General features: G+C 44.6%; 1 protein-coding gene across 1 annotated transcript in view; it reads left to right on the top strand.

The window, feature by feature from the left end:
• LOC126033530 (core histone macro-H2A.2) overlaps positions 1–14,104 on the top strand; it is a 49,990-nt gene that overhangs the window by 20,337 nt on the left and 15,549 nt on the right. The window contains exons 2-3 of the mRNA XM_049790498.1: positions 7,401–7,630; positions 11,532–11,638. Coding sequence (XP_049646455.1) covers positions 7,459–7,630; positions 11,532–11,638 — 279 coding nt within the window. The 5' untranslated portion in view covers positions 7,401–7,458. The remainder of the gene's footprint in view (positions 1–7,400; positions 7,631–11,531; positions 11,639–14,104) is intronic.

Here is a 14,104-nt window from a genome sequence, read left to right as displayed (position 1 = left end):
TCCGAGATCACCCTGATGGTCTCTGGGGGCCATATGGTGTGCTGAGGATCAAACCAGGGTCAGCTACACACAAGGCAAGTGTCCTGCCTTGTACTATTACTCCAGCACCTAAATAGCATGTTTTGAAATAAGAATCCACTCCTGGTGCTGGGGCACAAGACCCATTCTTTCTGCAAGGAGCTGTTCACAAGCCTGCATCATAGACATGATGCTATTAATTAAGGCTACTAATTTTGTAGAATAAACCTTGAGACAAAATAAAGATCTCATTGTGATGCATAGAATGAAGTAGAGAGTTAGGAATCAAGACAGCAACAATGTAGTGGATGGGTAGAAATCTGGAGGCTGCAAGGGAAGATGAGGCCCAGAGAAAGTTCGAAGTATTCACAACCTTCTGCAGAACAGAGACACAGGAGACAATACCCAAAGCTTGAATTGAAAATAGAGATTAAAGCTTTATATTTCGGGTTTCCAAAGCTACAAATGGAGGACATAAAAAATGTTAGGGACCAGAGCCCTTCCCCACATAGTGGAGAACGTATCTGCCTTGCATGAAGCCAGCCCAGATCTGATCTCCTGGCATCCCATATCGTAGGTACCCTGAGCCAGTCAGGAGGAATTTCTAAGTGCATAGCCAGGAATAATCCTTGAGTGCCACTGGTTGTGGCCCAAAAACAAAAAATCAAAATATTGTCAGGAGCCAGCGAAATAAGCGCAGAAACATGGCTCTTGCCTTGCATATGGCAGACCTACAATCAATCCCCAGCACCTCCAAGAATGATCCTTGAGCACAGAGCCAGGAGTAAGCCCTGAACATAGCTGGGTGTGGCCCAAAAACCAACCCCCCCCAAAAAATACATTGTCAATAATTGAAGAGTAAGCAAGTTCTCCTTGAGCATCAATAGGGACTATCTAAAAATGAAAAGAAGTGGGTAGAGAGAGGCTTTCTAGAACAAGCCAGACTACTTTGTCAAACTGGTGTGTGGACTGATGCCAAGGATTAGGTCGGGGTAGAGAGCAGAGAGGAGCTGGCTGCTTTCCTCTGATACTTTTCTAACCTTGTGGCTTCTCTTCCCCCCTTTGTACAAGTATTACTTAAATTAGAAGATAACATGCATTCAAGTCTTCTAAATAACTCTGACTTGGTTACTTTATTGGCTTTAGGATAATCTTGATGAATCATAATGTACATTTCATTTTGCTAGTGCCATGTGGATGGAACCCAAGTTGCCAAAATCACAAGTTAGAGAACTTACAGTCTCAGGCCTGTTTCTTCAGGGAGCCTGGGCCAGAAATACTCACTTTTTTTTTTTTTTTTTGACTAAGTAAAACACTTTTTGTCTCAACAATTCAGAAGCTGGCTTAAAAAAACCAGAACCCCTCAAAAGAAAAGAGGGATGTTTATTCTGTTCTTAAGGGACCACAGTGAGTTAGGTATAGGATAGAGGCCTCTCTCGGGCACTGCACAATTTCTTAAACTTTCAGATCAGGCCCGACACCATCACTTATTTTATTTTATTTTTTTTAGCTTTTGGGTCACACCCAGTGGTGCTCAGGGGTTATTTTTTGCTCTGTGCTCAAGAATCACTCCTGATGTTCACAGAACCATATGGGATGTCAGGGATTGAACCTCAGTTGGCTGTGTGCAAGGCAAGTGCCCTCCTGCTGTGTTCTGGCCCCTCCAGTGATTGTTATTGTCAGTTTCCCCTTTTCTTTGTTGTCACAGTTCCTGTGACTGAGGGTCCAGGCTGGGTTGTGGTGTGGGTGGTATATGCAGTTGGGGGCACCAGAGAGGACACTAAAGGTTCCAGGCACCCCAGAGGCAGTGACAGGGATGGGGCTAGCAGTGATCTACCCACGGAGTAATCCCCAAGTCACACCATGGTGGATTTTTGTTCATTTGCTTTTTCCTTCTCTTGCTTTTAAACACAGTGATAGCCAAAAATTCCAACTCTGCCAACATGGCATCAAAAGGAAGACAGCGGTCTGCTGGTGAAAGGAACCACTTCTTTTGGGGGGGTCCAGCTGAGGGGGAGAAACCCCATATTTGTCCTGGAAGGAAAACATATTGGAACATGCCCTGGTGTACCCCCAGTGCTCACTTTGGAGCCCAGGCCTCTGGCATCTAAATGATATGGTCTGTCCTATAACATAACTGGAGAATGCTTTAGGAAGAGCATGATATCACAGTGGTTAGAGCGCTTGCCTTGCACAGCCACTCCTGGTTCAATCACGGGAATCTCATATGGTTTCCACAGAACACTGCTGGTGATGATCCTGAGTGCAGAGCCAGGAGTAAGCCCTGAGAACAGCCAGATATGGCTCCAAAACTGGAGGGAGGGAGGGAGAGAAAGAGAGGGAGGGAGAGAAAGAGAGGGAGGGAGGGAGAGAGAAAGAAAGAAAGAAAGAAAGAAAGAAAGAAAGAAAGAAAGAAAGAAAGAAAGAAAGAAAGAAAGAAAGAAAGAAAGAAAGAAAGAAAGAAAGAAAGAAAGAAAGAAAGAAAGAAAGAGAGAGAAAGAGAGAGAGAAAGAGAGAGAAAGAGAGGGAGGGTGGGTGGGAAAGAAAGAAGGAAATATTTGAGGTCAGGATCCATGCATATTCCACAGCATTTACTATCACTTCTTGTCCAATAACAAGCATTTCATAAATACTCTGGGATGTCATCCATTGCAAGGTACATACTGATTTCTAGAGAAAGCAAAATGCTTTTCTTAAAATCATAAAATCAGCAAAATGTAGTGGTTATTTGAATAGTCTGGTGTGAGTTTATGTCCTGTATCTGAGTGAACATTGCAGTTTTATATTTACACTTGTGATATCTGCAAAAGCTCACTCGTTACTGTCTTTATAGGCTTAAAGCCACTCATAGAAATAAATCCTAGAACATCAGTCCAGTTATTCCCTCTTCCCCTGCATACGAGAAAAAAATGGCAATGTCCTCTCAGTTGCTGGATTCCTGGGGTGAAAGGGAGTGGATATACAGCAGGCTCTCCTTTCTCACCTTTCAAGTTTTGAGATTAATTTTTCCTGCTCCGCCATGTTAACATGTTCAAAAGGTTCCCATTCACTCCGGGTCATTACAGTGCTTTCTACTACATTGATTATGCCTTGCATTTCTGGATATGGAAGAACAGGTCATTTCCCCCATCTAGGTTCCATCCACTCTGGTTCCCACTTCACCAGGGGCCTGGAGGAGGGACCTGAACAAGCAAGACCCAAGCAAGACCTCCAGGGGGCGCTCACACTGCATGCATAACCCCTGAAAGGCTTTTTCCCCAGATTCTAGCCTCAAACGTGTCTTGTTGTTGTTGTTGTTTATTTGTTTGGGGGTCACGCCCGGCAGCATACAGGAGTTACTCCTGGCTCTACACTCAGAAATCACTCCTGGCAGGCTCGGGGGACCATAAAGGATGTCGGGATTCGAACCACTATCCTTCAGCATGCAAGGCAAATGCCTTATCTTCATGCTATCTCTCCGGTCCCTAGCCTCAAACTTGTAAGCAAGCATACTGTACTACGCAAAGTATGTTTTAGGGTAGGAGTTAAATAAATGCAGAATTTTAGATATTAGTCTAATGGGGGGAGGGTGGATCAACATTGCAAAAACAAATCTTGTCTAATGGCCCTCTTTAGAATTCCAGATTTCCACCCCCCCCCCCCAAATTATGTGTAAATTCTAGCCATGGCCATTGGCCCAACATCCCCTCCTGCTTCTCCAAAGATTTCCTGGATGCAGTTTTAGGGTTTGGGGCCACACCCAGTGATGCTCTGGTGTTACTCCTGGCTCTGCACTCAGGTATCTTCTCAGGAGACTATTTAGGTTTCCAAGATCCAACTGAGGTCAGCTGTGTGCCCTATCTACTGTATTATCTCTAGCCCCATCCAGGACTGTGGACAAAGACCCATAGGGCTCAAGGGGCCTCTGACCTTGGGACTCAGGAGTTAAGTGCCCTGCCACTTAAATACAAAAGAGTGGCTGAAAAAATGGGGCTCCTAGCCCCGAACCCCTACAGCTCTGTTCTGCAACCACAAATCAGTCTTATGGAGACTTCCGGTAGAGCAACACATCTGGACTTTCGGCGGGGCTGCACATAGGGATTAGTCTCACATTGAACGACATTCAGCTGAGCAGCATTGTCTCTGTTTGCTCTAACCTGGTTTTCCTGCCTTGGCTCTTTACCCTCATGAGTGTTCTAGGCACCAAGCCTGTTTCTTATGATTATTCCCAATCTCCAATTCTTAGAACGAGTTGTGATTCCTCTGGATGGGTGTAGGGACAGTTTGTCCTGCACCTCGGAATTCTCTGTTCTCCGCTGAGAAGAATGGACGAGGGTGGGAAGAGGCCCTCCGTGTCTTGTTCTCTCAGGTACTCTCTGTCCTCTGGGAAGGAGAGATCAAGGCCCCTTCCCCACCCCTAGGCCCTGTATCCACTGGGGCATCCTTCCTGCCCTGGGCCTTTCAGGTGGTTACCTCGGCAACCAGACCTTGGCAACCAATCCTCATCCTGTACCAGCCACTGGGAAAAAAAAAAAAGTATAGAATTGTCTTAGTGAAGTCACTAATACTAATGCATCTTCATGAACCTACAAAGGCTCTTGCTTCTTTAGAACTGGTTTCTTAGGCTAAGCTTGCTTTTCAGATCCTCTTGAAAATGCATTTCAAAGAAATTGGAACACTCAACACCAGAAGGGCCTTCCAAATCTGACCCAACCCCCTCGTTCTGGACAAACCTCCACAGGAATGGTGCATGTGGCTATTAAGTAGTGGGGTCCAGCATTCAGCTTTCTGCCCCTCCCCAATCCAGGTTCTTTCCACTACTGTAGGCTTCACCTCCCCATTGAACCCCAGCATCAGTACAGAGCTGTTGAGGTGTCTGTGAAGACAGGGCCCTAGTGGTACTGGTCTGTGTGTCCCCATCATAGTACCCTGTACATTTACCAAGGCCTGAGTTTCCTCAGATTACATTGAAGGTTATAATCCTAATTAAGCAGGGATTTGCTTTCTCAATGACAATATCTGTAAGTGGACATAAGAGAGTTAGTGACCTTGAACTTCAGAAGCTCAGAAAATGGGGAATCTTAGAATCTGTGATCAAACAGGGCTACTTTGGCAGTGGATCTGACTAATTCTGCTTCTTGTGTGACATTGAGTTAAGAATAATACACCAGGTGCCAGAGCGATAGCACAGTGGGTTGGATGTTAGTCTTCCATGCAGCTGACCCTGACTCAATCTCTGACTTTTCATATGGTCCCCCAAGTACTGTCAGGAATGACCCTTGAGCAAAGAGCCAGGAGTAATCCCTGAGCACCTTAGGTGTGGTCTGAAAAACAAAACAAACAAACAAACAAACAAAAAACAATAACACAGGGCCGGAGATATAGCATGGAGGTAGGATGTTTGCCTTGTATGCAGAAGGACGGTGGTTTGAATCCCGGCATCCCATATGGTCCCCTGAGCTTGCTAGGAGTGATTTCTGAGCGTAGAGTCAAGAGTAACCCCTGAGCACTGCTGGGTGTGACCAAAAACCAAAACAAACAAACAAACAAAAAACAATAACACACCAGCACCAGAGATGTTTCAGCAGATAAGGTGCTTGCCTTGTTTTTTTTTTTTTTTTTTTTTTTTTTTTGTGGTTTTTGGGTCACACCCGGCAGTGCTCAGGGGTTATTCCTGGCTCCAGGCTCAGAAATTGCTCCTGGCAGGCACGGGGGACCATATGGGGCGCCGGGATTCGAACCGATGACCTCCTGCATGAAAGGCAAATGCCTTACCTCCATGCTATCTCTCTGGCCCCCTAAGGTGCTTGCCTTGTATGTGGCTAACCCAGAAATGATCCCTGAGCACAGTCAGGAGTAAACCTTGAGCATCGCCAGGTGTGGCCCAAAAATTAAAAAAAGAAGAAAACTGAAAAAAAAATCAACAAAAGAAAAGAAAGAATACTGAATTACATTCTGTGTCCAGGTGTCTTTATCTCTACTGCCCTTCCTGCTGTTTCCAGAAGTTCTTTCCAATGGTTCCCCATCCCAAAAATTGTATTATGATTTTAATTGATTATACCTGGCTATTCCTCATTTGTGTAGTCAGTAAATCTACCTCTTCTGGCATGCTTCTGCTTTTTAAGAATGCCATACTGGTGCCCTGTTTAGAAAAGCATTTCCAAACTAGGGATATTGGTGGCGGGAAATGTGCCCTGGTATATGAATAAAACTCCATCATGAATAACTTTGAAACTGTGAAGAAAAAACCCAACTGTATTATGAACAACCTTGTAACCATGGTGTTTAAATAAAATAATTCAAAAATTTAAAAAGAAAGAAAGAAAAGCTTTTTTATCTGAAAAATGCACGTTCGTCTGCTTTGATAAGAGACACAGACATGGTAATTTCTAGTAATCTCATACAAAGTACAAAAATAGGGGCCAGAGAGATAGCATGGAGGTAAGGCGTTTGTCTTTCATACAGAAGGACGGTGGTTCGAATCTTGGCATCCCGTATGGTTCCTTGTGCCTGCCAGGGGTGATTTCTGAGCATAGAGCCAGGAGTAACCCCTGAGCGCTGCCGGGTGTGACCCAAAAACAAAAACAAAACAAAACAAAGTATAAAAATAGGAGAAGCAATTCAGTGCAAAAAAAAAAATGAACTACATTTACTTTTTTTGTTGCTGACATAACAAAGAATTCTAGATTTATTGGCTTAACACAGTGCCTGAAGGTCAAAAGTCCAACATCAACATCACTGAATGGAGGGACTGGATTGCTTTTGGAGGCTGAAAGGGATGACTGGTTTTAGTTATTTTCCCTCTTCACTTCTCTCAGCACTCACTGAGCCCTCCTGCCCTCCTTAAAAGGACCCCACAGCAAGGGTAGGCCCAGCTGGATCCTCTTCCTACGAGGGTTCTTAACCCTCTACTCATCTACTGAGTTCCCTTTGCTCCCCAGGGTAACCTATCCTGGGGGTGTGACAATTCTGCTTGTTTCTTTCTTTCTTTGGGGACCACACCCAGCAGTGCTGAGTGCCTACTCTGTGTCTGAGCTCAGAGGTCATTCCTGGAGTGTGGGGCCGTGTAGTCACTTAGCTGCAACCTCCACATGCAAAACCTGCACTCAGCATAGTCTCTCCTGTCATTGGAAATGGAGCTTTTTGTGGACACTGCTGAGCAATCACAGGAACAGGGTCCCCTTTCTTGTGAGTCTTTGGACTCTGTTATAGGGGTGGGATAGAAGGTATCTCTCTGTAGGGGCGGGAGCCCCTAAAAGAACTTCACCCTGTTCCCTGCTCACCAGGCTTCCTTGGGCAGCCGGTTCTCAGCTGCCTACATGATTCCCTTTTGCCATTCTGTGCCCTGTCCCTAATTGTCTGCCGGCTGCCATCTTCTTCACGCTGCCACTTTTCTTTTGCAGCACAGTCTGTGCCGGAAGGCCCGTGTGTCAGCAAGCTGAGAGGGGAAATTGAGGCAAGATGTCGGGCCGTAGCGGGAAAAAGAAAATGTCCAAGCTGTCCCGGTCAGCCAGAGCCGGGGTCATCTTCCCGGTGGGCAGGCTGATGCGCTACCTCAAGAAAGGGACATTCAAGTACCGGATCAGCGTGGGTGCCCCGGTGTACATGGCGGCCGTCATCGAGTACTTGGCAGGTAATGTGCCAGCCCCAGCCCTACCCTCCTGCACCTCCCACTCCTTTTCAGACCCTCCATCTCCAAGCCACTGTGGATGGCAGGAGGCCAGCATACCTGCAGGTTGTAGCAGGAAGAAGAGGCAATGAGGCAGCTTCTCTGGACCATCACCCAAAGTGGGCTTAATTTCTAGGACATTTCAGAAGGAAATCTCCAGGGAGGAAGGGGGTGGGGTTGCTGTTCTGTTTGTAAAAGGACATCAGGGGCTGGAGCGATAGCACAGTAGGTAGGGCATTTGCCTTGCATGTGGCCGACCCAGGTTTGATTCCCAGCATCCTATATGGTCCCCCAAGCCTGTCAGAAGTGATTCCTGAGAGCAAAGCTAGAAGTAACCCCTTAGCACCACCTGATGTGACCCCAAAACAAAAAAGCAGGATATCGCTTTATAGCAAATCCCCCATTAAACATCTATTTTTTCTGGGTCTAGAGCCCCAGCACAGTGAGTAGGGAGCTTGCATTGCATCTACCGCATCTACCTGAGTTCAATCCCTGTCATCACATATGGTCCTCTGAGCCCCAACAAAAGTGATCTCTGAGCAAAGCGCCAGAAATGATACCAAAGCACCACCAGATAGGGCCCCAAATCAAAAACACAAGTCTAAAAAAATAGAGCACAATGTCCATTAATGACATTGATATGAGAGTCAAAGGAATTTCTGGTTAGTTTTAATTTTTCCTTCCCTTCCTATGGCGAGACCCTTTCTAAACAGCAGGTAGCTAGGAAGGAGTTTCACATATCAGTTACTTTAATTATTTTTAGACTAAAAGATGAGTTTCTGGATGTGTACATGTGTTTGAATAACCTCATTAGCTTTGTTGTTGTTCTCTTCTGTCAGAACAAAACAGAAAACAATCTTCATAACATCAATGATACTTCCAAATTATATATATATATATAGTCCCTACAGAAAAAAATATAAAACATGTGGCACAAATGGGGACCTCACCAACCCCCACCAAGAAAAGGAGAGAAAGAAAAAAAAATTTAAAAAAGGAGAGAAAGGTTGGTTACCAGCATAAATGCATTATACCAGATTATCTCAAACAACATTGATTTCCAACGCCCTCTCCATGATCTGAATCAGTATATTTATGCACCCCTATTTTTAGGTGCAGACTACATGGTCACTATATAAATAAATTGTTGCTAAAGTCAATATTCATTGGTTAATAACCTGGAAAAGTAATTGTCTGGATGAATTTGCAGTGATCTAGCACTTTCCATTCTGGAAAAGTCATACACATATTTCACTCTCATGCTCATTTTATTCTAATGTTTTTGTTAATTACATTTGCTTAGTTAATATGGCCTACTGATGCCAATTTTTTTTATTGCTGTAGGTTTATGAGCGATGGCAATTTCATGTGTCATTATTTGAAATGACTTTGATTCTAAAGACTCACACAAATCATCTGTTAATTTTGGAGCTAATATTTATACCATTGTAGCAACACACACACACACACACACACACACACAAATAGCCCCAACACACTCTATTATGCATGTATTTTCCTGAGTTCTAGTGAAACCACATATTCACTCATTGCCTCTAGCTTCTATAAGGTAAGGAATTTTTCTTTAAAGATTTATTCTCGAGAAGGAAGGCAAATTTTGTGAAGCAGAATTGCCTTCTAAAATGAATATTAGGGCCCGAGAGATAGCACAGTGGTACAGCATTTGCCTTGCATGTGGCTGACCCGGGAGGGACCCACTTCATTCCCAGCATCCCCTGTGGTCTCCCAGCCTGCCGGGGATGATTTCTGAGTGCAGATGCCAGGAGTGGCCCCTGGGCACTGCTTAGTGTGGGCCAAAGACCAGCCAACCAAGCAGTCAATAAATAAAGTTTTAAAAAATATAAATAAATAAAATGAATTTTAGAGATACAACATAAGACTAAGGAGGAAAGAAAAAGCACACAGATGGTATAAACGAATCCTTAGCATCTGGATATTTCGATAGCATATGAAATGCTTCAGGAAGATTCCTTTCTTCTCACCTTTCACTTTCTTTTTTTTTTTTTTTTTTTGTGGTTTTTGGGTCACACTCGGCAGTGCTCAGGGGTTATTCCTGGCTCTAGGCTCAGAAATTGCTCCTGGCAGGCACGGGGGACCATATGGGACGCTGGGATTTGAACCGATGACCTCCTGCATGAAAGGCAAACGTCTTACCTCCATGCTATCTCTCCAGCCCCTCACCTTTCACTTTCATCAAATGGCCTGCTAGACCAGGCCAGGCTTAGACTTGCTCACCACAGAAAGAAGCCCAGGCCTTACCATATTTCACCACATCTTTACATGGTTAATGCTTACGTCGCATTTTTCCAGTCCAAAAGTTGGTTCCTGTGCTCCCTTCGGCAGCATATACAAAAGTTGGTTTCAAACCTCTTATTGTGTGATCATCCTTGGTGTGATCCTGTTCATCCACCACTTAAAATGTCAATAGAGGGATTGAGAGATGGTACATGTGCATATGCTACATGCAGCAAACCCAGGCTCAGTCCCCAACACAGCATGGCCCCAAGCACTGACAGGTAGACCCTGGAGGGTCAGTACTGCCAGGTGTGTTCTTTTGTTTTGTTTTTGAGTGCCACACCTGGCAGCTCTCAGGGGTTACTCCTTGGCTCTACACTCAGGAATCACTCTTTTGTTTGTTTGTTTGTTTGTTTTTGGACCACACCCATTGATGCTCAGGGGTTACTACTGGCTATGCGCTCAGAAATCGCTCCTGGCTTGGGGGACCATATGGGAGATAAAACCCAGGTCCATCCTGGGCAGCCACGTGCAAGGCAAATGCCCTACTGCTGTGCTATCTCTCCAACTCCTCAGGAATCACTCTTGGCAGCTCGGGGTGGAGGGCTCTAGGGGATAACAGGAATTGGACCCGGGTTGGCCTCGAACAAGGCAAAGGCCCTCTCTGGTGTGCTATCACTCCAGTCCCTTGCCAAGTGTATTCTTGAAGGCCTTCAAGCACCATCGAAAGTGGCCCAGGTAACTCCTGAGCAGCGCTGCATCCTCTACCACCCTGTCCCACTGGTCGAGTCACTGGACTGGACTTGGGCTCCCTGAGCACCACTTGGGGACCCCCTCTTCCTACCAAAATAACAAAACAAGGTCAATAGAGAGCAGAGGAAGGCACGATTGTCTTCTAGTGAGAGTTCTTCAAGCTCTGAAAGGTGCCTCTACAGTACTTATGGTACTGTGACAGCTGGCACCGTGTGTGCCTGCAGAGGTCGGTGGAACTGGGAGGACGGTGTCAAGCCTTCATTGACACTGTGCCTAGAAGTATGCACAGCAACTTGTCCGGTTGCCTTTCATTGGTCACCTGACCACACTATCTAGTGTCACCTGCTGGAAAATTCCTGCAACTGGTCTGTGGCTACGGGCTTTGCAGAAATAAAAGACAACTAAAAAAGAGATCCAGGGCCTGAGTGGTAGCACAGCGGTAGGACATTTGCCTTGCATGTGGCTGACCCAGGAAGGACCTGGGTTCAATTCCCGGCATCCCATATGGTCCCCTGAGCCTGCCAGGAGCGACTTCTAAACGCCAAGCCAGGAGTAACCCCTGAGTGCCAAGCCAGGAGTAACTCCTGAGTGCCACCAGGTGTGACCCCAAAACCTAAATAAATAAGTAAATAAAAGAGGTCTAGGAAAGAAAGGAGAGAATTCAAGCTGACACATACATGGTCTCTTCTACAAGCGTTCTTTGTGATCTGCAGTGGTTGTTTGTTTTTTTTTTTAAGCTTTTGAAATTTTTTCCATAATAATCTCAAATAAATAAAAGTAATCAAATTTAGAGACCATTTAAAACAAACACTTTAGAAAGCTTATACCCTAGCCTATTAACCTCTTACATTTTCAGCGGAAATTCTGGAATTGGCTGGGAATGCGGCCAGGGACAACAAGAAGGCCCGGATAGCGCCTCGGCACATCCTGCTGGCAGTTGCCAATGATGAAGAGCTGAATCAGGTAGGCCTGAGACCCCAGATCTGCCACAGTCCTGGGCAGCCAAACCCACTTTTTCTTAGCATGCTGGCCTGTGGCTGGTTGCAAATCATTTCTGTGGCACGTATGTGTCATAGTCATGTGCAAACACACCAAAACTGCATGTAAGGAAAGGTTTCTGCTAACAATACCATAACATTTCAGATCAAATTGCTTCTGAATCTGATCTCATCATATCACCTGGATGTAATGTGAGCAGATGTTTCTTCTTTAAAGACAAGCTCTCTCTGTAGGGATTGCAGTGATAGTAAAATGAGCAGGGTGTTTGCCTTGCATATTGTTGACTCATATTTGATCCCCAGTATCCCATATGGTTCTCCCAGCACTGCCAGGAGTACTTCCTGAGCATCCTCATGTGTGCCTCCCACGACCCCAAAAAAAACAAGCTTTCTGGAAGGTACCACCAAGTGTTCTCATAGTTTCTTTCCCCAATATGATAATTCATTCTGATGTGTTGAGTCCTGCTTTAAATATTAGCATTGATTCTTTCTATCTTTTTTGTTTTGTTTTGTTTTTGTTTTTGTTTTTGGGCCATACCCAGTGTTGCTCAGGGGTTACTCCTGGCTGTCTGCTCAGAAATAGCTCCTGGCAGGCACGGGGGACCATATGGGACACCGGGATTCGAGCCAACCACCTTTGGTTCTGGATCGGCTGCTTGCAAGGCAAACACCGCTGTGCTATCTCTCCGGGCCCAATCCTTTCTATCTTTTATTCACCATAAGTGATTTATTGAGAGCTCCTAGATAAATCATAACAAAAAGCCTTCAGAAATAGGTTGCAACATAGCAAGTGATCTATCACAGCAGTGAAAATTCAGGCCAAAGAGTTAGTACATGGCATAGGTGCTTGCCTTACACACAGCCAACCTCTGTTCAGTCCCTGAAACTCCCAAGCACTTTCAGGAGTAAAATCTAAGCACAGAGCCAAGAGTGATACCTGAGCACTATCAGGCATGGCTCCAAACCAGATTAATAATAATAACAACAATCAAAATAAAGGTGATGATTTAAATGACTCATAAGATGAGAGTGGCATGCAGAAGTATGAAAATAAATAATGAAAATAAAAGGAGATTCTTACCTTAGTCCTTGCATTAAAATATATTTCATATTATAATGAAACAAATTATTTTATATGCAGGGGCCACTAGAGTGACAGCACAGCAGGTAGGGCACTTGTCTTGCACACCGCTGAACCAGGTTCAATCCCCAGCATTTCATATGGTCCCCCAAGCCATTCTACAAGTGATCCCTAAACACAGAGCCAGGAGCAAGTTCTGAGTACTGCTAGATATGACTCAAAACACCTAAATATATGTAACATGATATATATAAACTCAATATGTATAAATGACAACATATACTGCATATATAATGCAATAAAACAGCATTTCACATATAAATAACAAAAGAGAAATTCTAAAAGCATATATAAAAGAATGGGTCACATTTCTTCAGTCAATTAGGTCTGAGGTCTCTAAATGATGAATAGGACCTAGAAACCTCATGAAGGTAATTTCATAGGGACAAATTAAGTTCTGTCTATAGGTTAGGAGAAGGTATAATACTCAATACAGAGTCATTTCAAGCCAAGAAGAGAATCTTAGAACAAAAACTGCCATGAACAAGGAAATAACTGCTCCCAAGAAAGACACACATACAGCCAACACCAATACAAACAAAAACAACCTTGAGTCCTTGGCCTTTTGTGTCGCTCGGTATGTTAAAAGTGAGACTGGAGGGGCTAGAGAGAAAGCACAGCGGTAGGGCATTTGCCTTGCAAGCAGCTGACTCAGGACCGGCGTTGGTCCAAATCCCAGTACCCCTTTAGTCCCCGTGCCTGCCGGGAGTGATTTCTGAGCACAGAGCCCTGAGTAACTCCTGAGTGTGACCCAAAAATCAAACAACAACAACAACAACAACAGGGGCTGGAGAGATAGCATGGAGGTAAGGCATTTACCTTTCATGCAGAAGGTCATCAGTTCGAATCCCGGCATCCCATACAGTCCCCATGCCTGCCAGGAGCAATTTCTGAGTCTGGAGCCAGGAAAAACCCCTGAGCACTGCCGGGTGTGACCCCCCCAAAAAACAACAAAACAACAACAAAAGTGACAACAAAAGTGGAGGGCACCCCTCAACACCACACAAAGTGACAGGTAGATACAATCATTTTTCTTTCCTGTTCTCATCTTACTCTTAAACTGTCTAAGGTGAAGAGCCTGTGTGTTTCCAGTCCATTATGAACCTGGCAACTTCCAAAATGATGTCAAGTATGAAACACTAGGGACAACATTGAAAGCATGCAAGCTCTTCTTTGTTTATGGGTATTAGATCCAATCAATGTATCATAGCTTTCATTTAACTATAAATATTTCTAAGCTCTTCCTCATAGTTTCTGTATCTTATCACTGATACAACTATTTGTAGACCT

Source organism: Suncus etruscus, chromosome 17 (genome assembly GCF_024139225.1).
Source record: "Suncus etruscus isolate mSunEtr1 chromosome 17, mSunEtr1.pri.cur, whole genome shotgun sequence".
Classification (NCBI taxonomy): Eukaryota; Metazoa; Chordata; class Mammalia; order Eulipotyphla; family Soricidae; genus Suncus; species Suncus etruscus.
Note: the sequence above shows the minus strand (reverse complement) of the source record. Positions and strands in the feature narration are given on the sequence as shown.